A 16,888-nucleotide genomic window follows, 5' to 3' on the forward strand; every position below is an offset into this window, starting at 1 on the left:
GTATAGCAACACCAAGATCCCAAGACCCTAATTTTGCTGTTGTTTTGGGTATCACGACACCCACCGAAGCTTGGGGTTCGTGATACCGTTACTTGACAGGGAGAAAATTTATTGTAAGGGTAGTTTTTTTCAAACACCAATACCAATCAAAATATAACGTCTAGAGGCATTTTGGTCCAAATTTTGGGTTGTAATAAGATGTTAAAATTCACTTTTGGCCGAGAGAAAAAAAGAAGGTTGTTTACTTTACTTTCTTTTTATCTTTTTAGCTTTCTAGTTAACTTCTTCTTCCTTTCTAGGTTTAAGTTCTAAGTTTTTTCTGGTTTTAATGTTAGTTAGTTTTCACTATAGCTTGGTTTTATTTTCACTTTAGTACTACAACTCTCTTTGTATTTTCAGTTTGATCTATAGTCATTAATATAGCTCAACCCATTTTCTTTTCTTAGATAAAAATCTGAACTTTAGTGTTATTTTTAATCACCATTGTTGTCAAATTCATCTTCTTCAAGCAACTATCAAGAAAACTCTAAGATTTTTTCAACTCTCTTTTTGTGCTTATTTTAATGTATGATTTTAATGTATGTTGGGTTATTGGTTGTATGGAAATGATGATGAGTAGCTAAATTTATGGTGGTTGTTTGATGGAAATGTTGTTTGGTTAGTTTTTGGTACAATGATTAAATTGTAAAAATTGGGCTAAATTGAATAAACTTCAAAACTTATAATTGATGCCTATAAAGGAACACATAAATAGGTGAGACCAAGATGAGATCCTATTGAGCATCAATTCGTTTATCCTGGGTTAGTTTAGGCTTTTCAGATCCCTAATCTAAAGACTAATCATCAACATAACAGTCAACCAACCATTGTCGTTTATTGAATTGTTAATCTCGTAGTTTTATAGGTTTACAATTTGGTCATTGTTAGTGTTAGGTAGTTGCTTAGCTTAATTAACCCCGATCATGAATTATCGTAACATAGAACTTAACAAGTAGTTAGCTAGACTTATTTTTTGCATGCTTGTCAATTAGGAATCACTTACTACCTGAACTTTATTGGGTTCGATCATTGGAATATTCGAGTGGTTTATTGTAATATTAAAAATATTACAACTCGACTTGTCACACTTATAGTACACCACTAGATTATTGATTGTTTTTGTATTGATTCTTAGCCCCAATGTATGTACGTCGAGGTGCAGTCAAATTCCAATATTGTAAATGAAGTTATGCCATGCAGAAGTTGTATACCTAACGTACTAGCTTTAATCTCTTTAGTTATTTGAACTCAAGCTTTTAATACATCAAAGTAAACGAGTCACGCACACATAGTCAGTCACTTATTAGGATTGATGTAAGCCACACTATGAACGTCATACGTGAATTAGTCCATTAATGAATCTAAGATTAATTTAACTTGGGTTTTTATTTTTATTTTTTTATGTATTATCAATCCAGACAACTACACTTATGTCTCTATCTTATGGGAGTAAACCACTTCAATACCTAAGATAATGTATCTCCATATTTGGACTTGATAGACGACGTAATAATCCTATAACTGATTTGCTAAATATGATTTATCAGAATATGAACATTTTATATTACCTATTAATACAATTTGTCTTCTTGCGTTACGATCTAACTACGTAATGCAACTTAGTATTTGTTAAACATTAGGTAATCAATGAGCCTATATTTGCTTACATTATGCTTTGTGTGCAAAACCATTGATAACATATACAAATGATATTAATGTGAATAATGAAATTTTATTTAAATCAATTTGTTCAAAAATTCACAAGTATGAATGACAAATAAACTACATTTAGGGCACTAGATCCTAATAAATATTACATCACAGTTGAATTTCAAAGTGGATGTGGTGGGTTCCAAGATTCAAGAGTGTTGGTTTTGTCTAGATTGCGTTGTGAAGGAGAGTGTTAGATTTTATATTCACAAAATCCTTTTCTTACTTTGAGTCATACCTAAAATGGAACAATCTTACAACCTTTACAACCTTTCTTTGTAGGTTTTCCATGTTTCCTAACATAGAAAGATGATGAAAGCTAGATCATCGAGTTGATTTTGATGAGTATGTGGATGATGCACGTTCAATAGTTAAAGCAAAAGCTAAAGCATAGTGAGGATGGCATGTAACCACACCTAAAGTAACTTCACACAGTTTTAGCAAAATGGCATAGAAACAGATGTGTTCAGTAGATTCCACTACATTATCACATTTGTGTCATTTGTCGTGGAATTGTCATTTCATAAGGTTATCTTTATGTTCAATAACATTCTTCCAACTCCTCCATATAAACACTTGCATTTTCAATGGACAATTGAGTTTCTAGATGGTTGTCCACATGGTTGTTTCAATGGGACTGATTGATTGGACCAGGAATTGGCTGAGAATTGGTCCAAGGAAATGAATCAGATCAATTCATTCATAAATTGATATGAACCAGTCGAATCAAGTTAAAAATCTATTAGACTAATGGTTAAACTGTAACGCCCCATACCCAAGTTTATTAGCGGATTAGTTGGTTGGGAAAGGAAGAACTTAAAACCCTAGAATTGATGACCCTAGACAGTCATGAGGTAGGAATGAGCCCAAAATTGGTATTGCCTGTCGTGAAAACCTTACATTGACTTGGTCTGACTTGTGACATCAAGAAATAAGTAGTTATTACCAACTCATTAGGTTAGTTGGACGCCAAGAGGTGCAACTAGGCTGATGACCAACTGGTTGAATAGAGCCCTACATCAATAATTAATTAGGAAAAGCAATTGGATTTAGGCTAAAGGAACTTGCGTAGTCAAAACAAGGAATAGGAAAAGTTGGTGTATTAACCTAGGATTAGATTTAGACTTAGTTCAATTTAATTAGTTATTATTATCATCTTGCTTCCAGATTAACCTTATTAATTTGTGACTCAAGTAGATTAGCAATTATTTTCAGTAATTGGCTTAATAGTAGTTTTCCTCAAATTGCAATCCTTTAGGTACAACCCTCAGAATACTCTTAGTACTTCGTTTTACTAACAAACTATATTACAATTTGACCGTATACTTGTGAAAACCACCTAATTTCCTATCTTTTGTAGTAATATTCTCACTTCTGATGTTAGTATGTTGGGAGGCAGACAATACCTTATTCGGGGTTTATACAAGCTTACGAAAACTTGTTTATCCTTATCTCTTTTTAAAGCTAATGGAAAGTTGTTTTGTGAATGGCTTTACTCACGTTAAAGGATAATGATACTTTTTTCTAAGGTGATAATCACGTTGAAGGAGAACCTATAAATATGCTGTTAATCAACTTTCTTCTTCAGTAATTTGGGATGGTAAATTGGATTACAATAGAGGTGATTCAGGTAATTGTTGAATAAAATTATTGTCTAAGCAATGTTTCACAGACATAGGATTGGTGAATTCGAACTTCATTAATGAACATCATGTGTTGATTCTATCTTTATTTATTTTTTTAACTCACAATTTTGATTTTGAATTTATTATGCAACCTCTCTAAATTCCATCTTAAATTTTGTTCCAATAGAAGATAGAACAAAACTGATTTCTTAAATGGCTATAAATCAAAATTTGTTGTTTCACAAATAGTTGGAATAAACAAAATGTAGATGGAGACCTTTATATCATTTATCTAGTGATTGAAGCTAGTAACGAGTTGGATCTCAATGTTACAATCCCCTCTTCTTTTTTTGGGATCCAACAATGTAGAAATCCCCCCACACTATCCTAAAGTTTAAGAGGAAATTTTTTTTTTTGAATAGGTAAGATTCAAACAGTTAAATACACGTATTGGAATACGAGGTATATTAAATTGTACTTTAATTAACCCAAAACAGAAACATTAAAACTAAACGGATGATTAACACAATGAAAAAACACTAAAAACGAAAAAGAAAAAGAAAAGAAAAGAAAAGAACAGAAAAAGACAGCCTATTATTTTTGTCCTTTTGGTTTGGGCTGTGTCAACAATTCCGCTGAAATAATTAATTGCAAGAACACGGAAACGAAAAAATAAACTTTCTCACAAGTTTTCCTTTTTTTATCCTTTACCATAAAAAGTGCATCTCCAAAAGGTAAAACAAAAAAATAAAAATAAAAACCCGGACGGACCCCCTTCATTTGCCCTGCCCCTAAATTTTCTGGTCAAGCTCAAGCCTTTCTCTTGGGTCCCTCCCCCAAAACAAACACTCTTTTCAACTCCACCACCATCTTTAACCCTGACCAACCTCATCCCCAAATCTTCCCATTTTTTGTTCCCTATAAAATTTTGATCACTTAAATTGTTTTTTTTCCAAATTTTGGGGGGTTAAAGATGAGTTCGAGTTCCGATTTGGTGGGTTTTGTTGAATCGGTATTGGGAGTGTCGTTAGAGGGTTTGGTAACGGATTCTATGATAGTGATCGCGACGACGTCGTTAGCGGTGATTCTGGGGCTTTTGTTGTTTTTCTGGAAGAAATCGGGTTCCGAACGGAGCCGTGATGTCAAACCGTTGGTGGCACCTAAGCCTGTTTCACTCAAGGACGAGGAAGACGACGACGACGTTATCGCTTCCGGCAAAACTAAAGTTACCATTTTCTACGGCACACAGACGGGAACGGCCGAGGGATTTGCTAAGGTGGATAAAAATAAACTGATTTTTGAAGTTCTGATTTTTTATTACTGAGCGTGGTGATTTGACTAATTTGTTGACTATGTTGGGCTTTGACCTTTTGACTGGTTGAGTGAAATGAAAACGTTTTTGTTGATTGAAAATCGGAAGATAACTGATGTCTGTATTGTTGATAAGCTTATTATTCTAATCGCTGATTCGTTGTGGAAAATTAGGCTGCTGGTATAACTAATTACATGTTCAGATCTGGATTAAGAATTAGCCAAGAGATTAGGGGAATGGTTTCTTTTATAGTTATTTTTATGAAGAAATTTAGGGTTAAAGGCAATATTAGATGTTTGCTGCACCTTTCATTCAATTTCCCTAGAATTCTGGAACTTAATTGTATGTTTAGTTATGGTCGATTTCTAATTTGCTGGCGATTTAGGCAGCATGGAATTGCTAAGTTTTTGTGTCTGTTGATTTTGTCGTCACCCCAAGCTCAAAGAGATTGAGACATGACAATTGATAGAAACGTGGCATCAATAATTTTTGGGCAGTGTCCTTTTTTATCCTGTTACTCTCTGTTACATTGGGCTAAACATTGATGTGTGCTTGGGACGTTGCCCCGCATGATTGAAAGAGATTTCTATTTGTATTTAAATGTTAGATTTTCATGCGAGAATTTCGTATTGCAGGCTTTAGCCGAAGAGATCAAGGCAAGATATGAGAAAGCTGCTGTCAAAGTTGTTGACCTGGTAATTTATAGGGAACTATTTTGTTACTTTGTTTTCTTACTTGAGAATATGTTCTAGTATTTACAAATAGGTCCGCTAAATTGTGTATGTTCTATGTTAGGATGATTATGCCATGGATGATGAACAATACGAAGAGAAGTTCAAAAAGGAGACTTTAGCTTTTTTCATGGTGGCCACGTAAGATAAATTCTTGCTTCTAATGGCGCTAATATTGGTTGTGTATTTGTTCTGGAGTTACATAAAGAATAGGGTTAATATGGTTGAGCATGACATTGCAGTTATGGAGATGGGGAGCCAACCGATAACGCTGCTAGGTTTTACAAATGGTTTACTGAGGTTGGTTGCTACGTCAAAAGAAGATTCAAATTTAGACTTTGAATTATGCTTGCATTTGCCCTTTTTTAAAATTGACACTCATAATTACTCTTTATTCTACTTTAGGGAAATGAAAGGCAGCCGTGGCTTCAACAACTCACATATGGTGTATTTGGTCTGGGTAACCGTCAATACGAACATTTTAATAAGGTAAAATTGACAAACAGACGCTATACCTGTCCACTGAATAAGGCACTTTAAGATTACGCAATTTTGCAAAGCTGCTTACTTGTTTTCCCTCTTTTACAACTGTTAATCTGGTTTGCTGATCTTTTTTGGAAATAGATAGCAAAGGTGCTTGATGAGCAACTTTCCGAACAAGGTACTTTTCCTTCTTGTTTTAAATTCCACCCTTCTGATCTAATTTATGGCATTTTCTTACTAATGACTGTGGTGTCAAAATTTCAAATTCAGGTATGAATTGGAAGTTCAGGATGAAAGCTAATGCTCAAGGGCTTGGGCACTGTACATATAAAACATATTCCTTGCATACTTTCATGAATGTCTTTTAAAGTTGCCTAAAAAATAAGAGTTAGAAAAATATATTTATAACCGATTCATATCCTTTCATTAAAAAGCTTGTCCCATGCTTTTCTTTGAATCTAGCTTTGGCGTTGAGAAATTGGAAGGAATGATTAATAACTGTACTGCTTTTTCTTGTGTGAACAGGTGCTAAACATCTTATTGAAGTTGGTCTTGGAGATGATGATCAATGCATTGAAGATGATTTTACTGCATGGTATGTAATCTACTTGAAGCGGTTCCCTATAGCCATATTAACGATGTGATGATGGAGATTTCTTGGGACTGTGTTTCAATCTTGTGCTCTGTTAGCTTTATTGTAATTCTTTTCTAATTTTACATTTTTATTCCTCCCTTAGGAGAGAACTGCTCTGGCCAGAGTTAGATCAACTGCTTAGAGATGAAGATGATGAAAATGCTACCTCTACCCCGTATACAGCAGCTATTCCTGAATATAGAGTAGTGGTTCATGATCCTGCTGTGATGCACGTAGAGGAGAATTACTCAAATAAGGCAAATGGGAATGCTACATATGACCTCCACCATCCATGCAGGTAATAGGCGCATTATGATGGTTTTCAAACCCCTTCCTTCCTGCTTCTATTTCCCTTTCTGAGGTAACTTTTACATGATTTGCACACAGAGTTAATGTTGCCGTTCAGAGAGAGCTCCACAAGCCTGAATCTGATCGCTCCTGTATACATTTGGAGTTTGACATATCAGGGACTGGTATCACGTAAGTTCATACTTTGTAATGTTTATTACTATAAATTTATAATTGATTTTCTGAGTCAATCTCTGTGACATTAGTGTTAATATTTTGCTGTGTTTAAGTTCTTTTGGCCCCGTGGATTTTGTTTTGCAAAAATAGATAAAATTGGCTTATGATTTATGACCTTGTGCAATAATAAGTTCCACTGTCCCAGATATGAAACCGGAGATCATGTTGGTGTCTATGCGGATAATTGTGTTGAGACTGTTGAGGAAGCTGCAAGATTGTTGGGTCAACCTCTGGATTTGCTATTTTCTATACACACTGACAACGAGGACGGCACATCTGCTGGAAGCTCATTGCCACCTCCTTTTGCCAGTCCATGTACACTGCGAATGGCATTGGCACGATATGCAGATCTTTTAAACCCTCCACGGAAGGTAAAACCACATCTCCCAGCTATTTTCTTTTTCTTGAAAAGGAGGAGAAAGTTTCCATCTGATTTCTGCCATATCTTCTGTTTGCTTCCGTTGCTTAAGTAATTTTTTTCTTTGTTTCAAAACTGTTTTTGTGGTCAGGCTGCTTTGATTGCCATGGCTGCTCATGCCACTGAACCCAGTGAAGCAGAAAAGCTTAAGTTCTTATCGTCACCACAGGGGAAGGTTGATAAGTGCTGCTGTTGTTTTTCTCCTTTTTTCTCTGCTTATGTTTGATATTCTTGTTTTTTATATTCCTCATTGTTTATTTTCTCTTGTTCCTTTTAAATATGTTTTCCTTTTTCCAGGATGAGTACTCACAATGGGTTGTTGCAAGTCAGAGAAGTCTTCTTGAGGTTATGGCTGAGTTCCCATCAGCAAAACCTCCTCTTGGTGTATTTTTTGCTGCAGTAGCTCCTCGTTTACAGCCTCGTTATTATTCTATCTCATCCTCCCCTAGGTTATTGATTTTATCCTAGCTATATTACCCGTATGCAGCATTACCTTATACATGAGATTTGTAAGAAGGTTGGTTACTTTTGAGCAGGTTTGTACCTGCCAGGGTTCATGTAACCTGCGCTTTAGTTTATGGTCCAACTCCAACTGGAAGAATTCACCGGGGTGTGTGCTCAACATGGATGAAGGTAGTGATTGCAATCTTTTCAGTTACTCCATATTTTTCTACTTCATTCTTGTTGGCATTTATGCAAAGCCTGCTGATATCTGTGATGTGCTAGACATTTCTTAGGCTTTAGTGACATCTAACTCCCTACTCTAATGAAAAAATTCAGAATGCAGTTCCTTTAGAGAAAAGCAATGATTGTAGCTGGGCTCCTATTTTTATTCGGCAATCCAATTTTAAGCTACCAGCAGATCCTTCAGTTCCAATCATCATGGTTGGACCTGGGACTGGATTGGCACCTTTCAGAGGTTTTCTACAGGTCTGTTACTTTATGTTTATACACGTTTCTTTTATTTTGCAAAAAGGAAGAAAGTAATTTAAAGTAATAGCTGTTTACAGGAAAGATTGGTCCTCAAAGAAGATGGTGCAGAACTTGGCTCTTCTCTACTCTTTTTTGGATGTAGGAATCGGCGAATGGTTAGGATCTGGTTCTGATGCTAATGATCTTATAATCTTGTATCAGCAATATTGCATGTCTTACTGTAATTAGCTGCCAATGTTGATATTTATATTTAGGATTTCATCTATGGCAACTTTTTGTAGGATTTCATTTATGAGGATGAGCTCAATAACTTTGTGGAACAAGGTGCCCTTTCTGTGCTTGTTCTTGCATTTTCACGAGAAGGTCCGCAGAAGGAATATGTTCAACACAAAATGATGGATAAAGTAAGTAGTAGCATTAGGAAGAACATGGACTGTAGTCAATGATATAAAAGTGCCTCCTTATAACATCCATTGCTTTCGGCTTACAGGCTGCAGATATATGGAACCTAATTTCTAAGGGTGGATATCTTTACGTTTGCGGTGATGCCAAGGGTATGGCAAGAGATGTTCATCGCACTTTGCACACTATTATTCAGGAGCAGGTATTGATCATTGTCTCTTTTGGTTTCCTTCTCTCTCAACTTTAATTGTAATCAACATTTTAACTCAAATCACAACACCCTGAGAGCACTTCTTGATTCGTAGTAACATAAATTTCCAAAAAACTTGTGTACAAAATTCAGGAAAATGTGGATTCATCAAAGGCGGAGTCTATGGTGAAGAAACTCCAGATGGACGGACGATACCTCAGAGATGTGTGGTGATGGGTATAATTTCTTGTAGCGTTCTTTCACCAGTTCATCTCAGAGAAAAAACGGTTGGGTTTGATAGTGATGGCAGAAAGCTAAACTGGTTTTTCATATTGGGAGAAGATCTGCTAGATGTTAGATCTTTTTTTTTTCTATTTAAATTTTCTAAATCTTGAAATAATACTCTAAATAGAAGGATCAATTGTTTTTGGACTTTGCCCCGCCATTGGAAGTTGTAATAAGGAACAGTGTGATATAGCTAGTTTACAAGCATGTGAAAAACATATTTAAAAAACTTCTTGTAGGTTATAATATTTTGGATTGTCAGCATCATTCCACTCTTTGTACTGACATAAATAAATAAATTTGTACAATAAAACTGGATTTAAGTCACTTTTCGAGTCGAAGAGAAAAACTAAAGCAGACCATTTTTGTACTATGAAAACTATGTCGTTTTTGTTTAAACCCTAATATGTTTGTTTCTAAAACATCTACGAATGATCTGTAACACACCCTAATCTTAAATCGTCACTGGAATAGGGTTACAAGACATTACCGAACAATTAGACAATTTACGAATAATATTCAAATAATTATTGAACATATTATAATATGATTATAAATTCATATAATTTTTTACTAATTATCTCTTTTTTTTTCTTTTTTTTTTATAAAAAATTTAATATAACCTCTTTTATAAATATCTAACCTTCCTTGCAATTTCAAATCGGAACCAATCCAAAATCAATATTTCAACCAATGCAATTTCATGTTTAATCGTATTAAAATCATACCTATAACAATAATTTGATAATTTACTCTATGAACATTTATGTTACCATTAAAAATTGAATTAGAATTTCATTCATCCATTCTAAATTTAGCATCAATTATACTATGCATATCATGTAAATTTTCATACTATTTCATTAGTTTAAACACTAAAATACCAAATACCATTCTTTACAATAAAAATTATATAACATTTTAAAGTGACTAAATTAACACCTATGTACATGCCACTTTTACCAAAAGAAGAATATATCACCGAGTTTTGCACTAGAGTCGGGACTGCCTGGATGCTGAACCGAGACTCTGAATACCTACTAACCTGCGCACAGAAACAACCGTACGCTGAGTATTTTATACTCAGTGGTATTACCATAATTCAAATTATAAGCATAATAATCATGTAAATTAAATCATCTAACTTTAATACTTACTAAACCAATTCAAACATAAATTTGCCATTCTCAATATATTCATACAATTTTAATTTAGCTATTTGTCAATTAAAATCATAAACATTCATGTTGAGGCATTGTCTAATTCATGAACCATTAATTCATGCTTTCCATTCTCATACTTACATTTAAAATCATATTTTCAATTCATGTTCCATTTTTACATTTCTTTGAGTGGCTCAACCAATTCATTTTATTCAACTTAACTATTCTTTTAATTACCCCTATTAACAGACTCGTACTTTGACGAATACACGGATCCAACCAAACACACCAATTTGGCACCCAGTGCCTAATCGGATAGTTCGAAGCAAAGTTGACACCCAGTGTCTCATCGGCCTAGCCGAAGTAAAGTGGTATCCAGTAGCTCATCCAATCTATCTGAAGTAACAGTATGACACTCAGTGTCTCATCGACTTGAGGTCGAAGTATCCCTGAACACTTCCAATCCTATGGCATGCCAACTATATCCGACTCAGCCCGACTAGTTAATAGGATTTCCGAATCACATATAAATCTCAATTCAATTCAATCGCAATTTCTCACATTTTCAATTTAATCATTTTCCACTTTTCAATCAATTTTCAATTCACATATTCATAATTTAATACACTTTCTCAATTCAATATGCAATTCAGTTATTCACATATAATCACAATTCAATTTAATTTTATACAATTTAATACTAATACTTACCATGCATATTAATTTAAAATTCAACAATTAATAATAATTAAATTCGAATTATAGTAATACTAACACGTATTTCTCGTTCAATTCAATTTTCTAAATTCAATTCAATAAAATTACTTACCTCAATATTTACTTACTGTAAAATAAATAAATTTAAAATTAATACTTAATAATAAATAACTTGAATTATAGTAATACAAACCCGAATTTCGCGATTACTCCTCGATAACTTTCTCCTTTCCTTTTTGTGCCATTGCCTCGGGTTCTTTGTTAGCTACGAAAATAATAATAATTTACACTATTAATTACAACATTAATTAATAATAATAACTGAATTTATATCAAATTTATACCATAATTCCAATTTAATCCTAATTAACTCATTTACTTTTCTAACTCAATTCATATTTTATTTCTATTCAATTTCCTTCCATATTCTACTTAACTATCTAATGTTCATAATAAAACCCTAATTTAAAACTTCTTTCAATTTATTCCCTACAACACAAAACTTATAGCCTAATTTACAATTTAATCATTTAATCAATTCTAACTTAAAATTCATTCAATTAAATCCCTAATTCATTATTTTGTTCAACATGAGCTATGTTCAAAAACCTAAGAACTTTCAAAACTTCAACTTAATTTCAACAAAACTTTGTTCTAAAGCTTCTAAAACATCAAAATCAAGAGAAAATGACTTAATTAACTTACCTTTTAAAGCTTCAAACCTTAAAACCCTAGTTTGTTCTTTTTCTTTCTTTCCTTCCCCTGTTCGAATGTTCTTTTGTTTCTTTTTTGTTTCTTTTACTTTGTTTCTTTTTATTTTACTTTTTTTATTATTTTATTATATTAACTTAATAAATATTATTATTTCTTAAATAATAAGTAAATAAATAAATATATTACAATTGTATGTATATGATTTATTACACTTGTATTTTACTATCACCTTACATTTTTCAATTTATTAATTTATTCATTAATATAATATAGTATCAATTAATTAAATAATAAATATATTAAATATCTATTTAATACACAAATACATATATTATAAACGTACACTTATAAATATTGTTACATTTGTATATTATCATGACCATCCATTTGTCTTTCTTTTATTTATTTATCATACAAAAATCTTATAATATAATTAATATAAATTATAATTTATTTTAATAACAAGTATAAATACTAAAATTGTACACATATATTTTTGTACATTTTTACAATATCAATACCATACAATTGTCATACTTTCAATTTATTTACTGATAAAAATCTCCTAATATAATTATTTAATTAGTAATTATCTAATTTTCAAGTAAATAAATAAATATAATACAAATGTATATATTCACATTATTACAAATGTCACTATCTAACTTGTTCATTACACAAAAAAAATCTCACAACTTAATTATTTTATCTAATAAATATCTTTTACTAATTAAATAAAATATCACAAATATATATTTTTATTAATACACTTGTATTAAATCATTACCATACATTTGTCTTTATTTAACTTATTTCATAATATAATAATAATTATTATTATTATTTAATATTAAACCTTAATAATTTTTAATTAAATATTATGTAATATCTTCAATTCAATAAACTTATGCCGCCTCATATTTAAGAATTGGCTTAATTCCCATTTTGGCCCTTTATACTTTCTTTTAATCTATAATTAATTTTTATCTCTTATTCATTTAATCCTTTTTATTATTTTCTCTAAATTGAGCTAATTTGACTTAATTAAAGCCTAACTAAACACATTACTAAACTCAAAATTATTTTTAATAATTATTTTCGAACTTATTTCACTAAGACAAAGGCCCTATAACTCACTTTTAATTGTCATTGTCATGGTCTGTTTAGCTTATTGAGAAAATTTAGAGAGAAAAAAGCAATGCTATAAACTTGGACAATTCACCTATTTTATTTTATTGTCATGTTCTGGATGGGGGAGGGATGGTGGTGGGGGGGAGGGGAGTGGGGACGGTGATGTGGGGGGATTTTTATTTTATTTAATATTAATATATTAATATAAAATTTAAATTTATTACTATATTTTTAAAAATCATTTATTTGCATATATAATTTTTAATTTTTTTAGAATTAAGATTAAATTAAGAACATCTGTAATTTTGAGAGTTAATTTTTTAAAATTATGACTAAATCGATATAATATATAAAAATTTGAGGACTAAATTTGTCATTATAAATTTTTTTGAATGTCACACCAGCTTGCTGTTTGTGATTTTAAAGGCAGTAATCAAAATGATCAATTATGTGACGTGGGTACTTAAATTGTAAATTTTTTATTTTAAGTGCCTAAAATGAAAATTTATGAAAATTTAGTGACTATACGTATAATTTACCCTATCCGAGAAGAAGAAATCAATGCGGCCGGTATTTGCTGGCTGTCCAATAGCAACTGTGATGAGTAAATGAGTAGTTAAAAAATATGAATTAAAGTGATGCACAAAGAATATTATAATTAATTTATATTTAAAATGATAAAATAGATAAATCATTATCCCAATAAAAAATGAAGATATTGACCTTGAAAACAAATGTTGATGTAGAGTTGGATGTCGTGCTAAAAATGGAAAAGGAATGGAGGAAAATCGAGCTGAATGATGAAACCTCAGATAACTTTGAGTAGTTTCTTTATTTTACTTTTATTTTAATATGTCAGGAATTTTTACTGTATTTCAAATATATCAAGAATTCTATCTATCAGGAATTTTTACTGTTTTTAAAATTGTAATATGTAATGCTCCAGAGGAAGTTTGTAAATGAAGGGCAGAACAAGTTTGAGAACAAAATATCCAATGTGTTTCTCTCAAGCATGTGAATCTCTAATGAGCTTTGAGTATGCTCTGTGTTTACTATATTCTCATGGATCCTGCACAATAAAACTTAGACCATGAACTTTAGGATTTATAAACTTATGATTAAATTGTTGTAGCTATAAGGTAGTGTCTACTCAGTAGCCTGGCATAACATGCTACAGTAGTTTCAATCCTTATCCTTCAATTTGGTATGGAGCTTTGAACTGAACTTATGATAATCTAACAAATATATTTGTTGAAGTTTTACATAAAAATCAATTGATGTTTTGATATAATGAAAAAGTTAATTGTTTACCATGACGAAGTTTTAAGTTTAAATTTTAATTGATTTATTATATAAGAAGACAAAAGAACATAAAAATATAACTTCATTTACAGAATATTTTAATAATTTTATAATTAAATTAGTATCTAATTGACTCACGACATCAAACACTTAAATAGATTAGATTATGGTGGTATACTAATTATATAAGTGAAAAATCATATAAAAATTTATAATAACTGTTATAGCCAATTTTGGCCTGACCAACAAAATAATAAAACCCAAATTAAAAGTCTAAAATAAATGGCTCATTATAGATTAAAACCAAAAACAAATCAAAACCCTATTAGCCTATTACCTAAACTAACCCTAATAGCCCCCTACCTTTATTTTTTCAGCAGCCACGCGTGCTGCCGAACCCTTGGCCTCCCCTCGAGCCAACCACCAACCTTCCACGCTCTGACACCTGCAGAGGGAAATTAACACAAAGCAATAGTGAAGTAAATAGCAAAAAAAACAAAAGAACAGAAACGAAAAGGTTGATTTTCGGCTATAAGAACGTTTTCGGATCTCTTTGTATTTTTTGGACACACATTAAGCAATAAAAAAGCAGAATAGAAGCAAAGGCAAAGGTGGATTTGATTTCTTTTTTTCTTTTCTTTTTTTCACCTTTCGATTTCCTGTTCCTTCTTTTATTTTTATTTTTATTTTTTTCTGTTTGTAAAAATCTATTTTAAATAACAAATAGTAAAAGGAAAGAGCTTACCGGAGACCTTCGCAGCCGCGTCGTCGGAGCCCTCCTCTCCGTCGCCGTCGCTGAAATCGGGTCCAAGAGGGGCTGAAAATCTCCTCTCTTTCGGCATCTTTTGAGTTTTGGTTTCATGGCTTTCAAGGATGCTCCAAACGGGGGCTAGAAAAGGGCCCCTTTCGACACCTTGCCGGCCGCCAGATGTGGTGGTGGTATGGCAGTCAGATGGCTTTTGATTTTGTAAAAAAAATTGGCTAAAGTGAAGTAAAAAAGAGGTTTTGTTTTTTTTTTAAAAAATCAAATGAAAAAGAACGTGTTTGGTGGGATGTGGACCTCTGCATCCTCAATTATTGGGATATCTGCACATGAAGTCCCTCCATCTGTTAGCGTCCTTCGCTCAAGCCCTATTTTAGCTTCTCTTTTTCTCTTAATTTGGCCATCAGATATTGCTTTTTTTTTTTAAATCAGTCCTCTGTTCTGTGGGGCTTAAAGTGCACATTTGGGCTTGGGATATTGTCCCATTTTGGCCTCACAAATTTAGGCGTGTTTATTTGAGGTCCTTGGCAGCTTTATGTTATGTATGATCTATACCTCAAATTTTGATTTGTTTTCAATCACATCCTAAATTTATTTAAATCATCTACTAATCACTTCTTTTTTAAAAAAAATGTTTTATTATATGGTTTTTAAATATCTTATAGGTTACTTATTTTACATCAACTTTAACTTATTTTAATGTGCTGTTTATTCAAATGTTTATTATCTATTTTATTTTGCTTTATGTGTATATTTTATCCTAATCTATTTTACATGTATTGTTTATTTTATACGCCTTGCCCATTATATGTATATATACCATTTATTTCAAGTTTTTTATATATTTGCTATTCTTTAGAAAAACTGTTGTTGCCTTTTATTTATTTCAAATTATATTGTTTATTTCTTAGTTATTACATGTTACATATTTCAAATAATTCTTTATACATTATATTTAAATCATCATCACAAAAATATATTTACATGGTCAATTTTTAATGCTGTACATATTATACATTTTGAACTTATTAAATATTATTCTAAATTGATTTATACATTACTCATTTTAAAATCATTTTATATACTTATCTCAAACCTTGTTCATTTATTGTAAAATTTTTTTCCTTTCGTTATTACTCATATTAAGTTTGTTATTTATCTTACTATTTTGTAAATTATTTAATTAAATTTTATAGGTATATTATTTCCATTTTTAAATTACTTTATATTTGTTGATTTCGATTTTTTTTTTTGCATCATTCGTTTTCAACTAAGTTGCCATCATTTTTTATAGTCATATTCACTTCAATTGGTTTCATAATATTTTTTAGCTTGCTATATATGATGTTCGTTTCATTGCTTTTAATTATTAATGTTAATATTTAATTGTTAGCGTTAATATTTATACATTGTGTGACTATTGCCATTGTATGTATTTTAATTCATTTATCTCGCATTTTTGCATTATTATTTATTCGTGTAATGTTGTATCCATGTATATTCGTCTCATGCTCATTGTATTTTATTTCATATCATTGCTTCAAATTAGACCCCAATACATTTATCCAACAAATCTTTTGATTTTAACCTAAATAAATAACACTTGTTGTTTTAAATATTACATTCGTTACTATTTAAAAACAAAATTTTCCAAATAAGGCAATGTTATGCATTTTGAAACATCGAGGAATTGTGTTCTAACTTACGGGGTTTCGATTTTTTCGTTATTTCTAAATAGCTAAATATCATTTTCGAGTTTTAAAACACACGAAACTCTCATTTAAATTAAAAGACGACCTTGTGCTCGAGAA

At 31.4% G+C, this 16,888-nt stretch overlaps 2 protein-coding genes across 8 annotated transcripts; one reads left to right on the forward strand and one right to left on the reverse strand.

The window, feature by feature from the left end:
• The first annotated feature begins 4,045 nt into the window (after nt 1-4,045).
• LOC107957826 (NADPH--cytochrome P450 reductase) lies at nt 4,046-9,554 on the forward strand. 2 transcript variants are annotated; one of them, XM_016893411.2, is made up of 19 exons: nt 4,046-4,650; nt 5,322-5,381; nt 5,482-5,558; nt 5,660-5,717; nt 5,823-5,906; nt 6,042-6,078; nt 6,171-6,221; nt 6,426-6,495; nt 6,638-6,832; nt 6,922-7,014; nt 7,205-7,430; nt 7,569-7,652; nt 7,775-7,926; nt 8,014-8,110; nt 8,258-8,407; nt 8,488-8,565; nt 8,692-8,814; nt 8,901-9,014; nt 9,156-9,554. In XM_016893411.2, exons 1-19 carry the CDS (start codon nt 4,348-4,350, stop codon nt 9,234-9,236), a joined length of 2,133 nt encoding a protein of 710 aa, XP_016748900.2. In that variant the 5' UTR covers nt 4,046-4,347; the 3' UTR covers nt 9,237-9,554. The 2 variants fall into 2 exon arrangements, with proteins under 2 accessions (XP_016748900.2, XP_016748901.2); XM_016893412.2 differs by lacking the exon at nt 6,171-6,221.
• A 571-nt stretch (nt 9,555-10,125) lies between these two features.
• Nucleotides 10,126-16,052, reverse strand: LOC121229481 (uncharacterized). Of its 6 annotated transcripts, none has more exons than XR_005927251.1 (5): nt 15,060-15,468; nt 14,678-14,759; nt 13,552-13,607; nt 11,361-11,432; nt 10,126-10,332 (listed from the first exon to the last, which is right to left on the reverse strand). XR_005927251.1 is itself a non-coding variant. In XM_041113959.1 (5 exons), exons 1-4 carry the CDS (start codon nt 15,174-15,176, stop codon nt 11,429-11,431), a joined length of 252 nt encoding a protein of 83 aa, XP_040969893.1. In that variant the 5' UTR covers nt 15,177-15,489; the 3' UTR covers nt 10,126-10,332; nt 11,361-11,428. The 6 variants fall into 6 exon arrangements, 2 of the variants coding, with proteins under 2 accessions (XP_040969893.1, XP_040969892.1); XM_041113959.1 differs by having other exon boundaries at nt 15,067-15,489; XR_005927253.1 differs by lacking the exon at nt 13,552-13,607 and having other exon boundaries at nt 15,060-15,469.
• Between the last annotated feature and the right edge of the window lie 836 nt (nt 16,053-16,888).

The sequence above is a fragment of the Gossypium hirsutum genome, chromosome A05 (genome assembly GCF_007990345.1).
Source record: "Gossypium hirsutum isolate 1008001.06 chromosome A05, Gossypium_hirsutum_v2.1, whole genome shotgun sequence".
Taxonomy (NCBI): domain Eukaryota; kingdom Viridiplantae; phylum Streptophyta; class Magnoliopsida; order Malvales; family Malvaceae; genus Gossypium; species Gossypium hirsutum.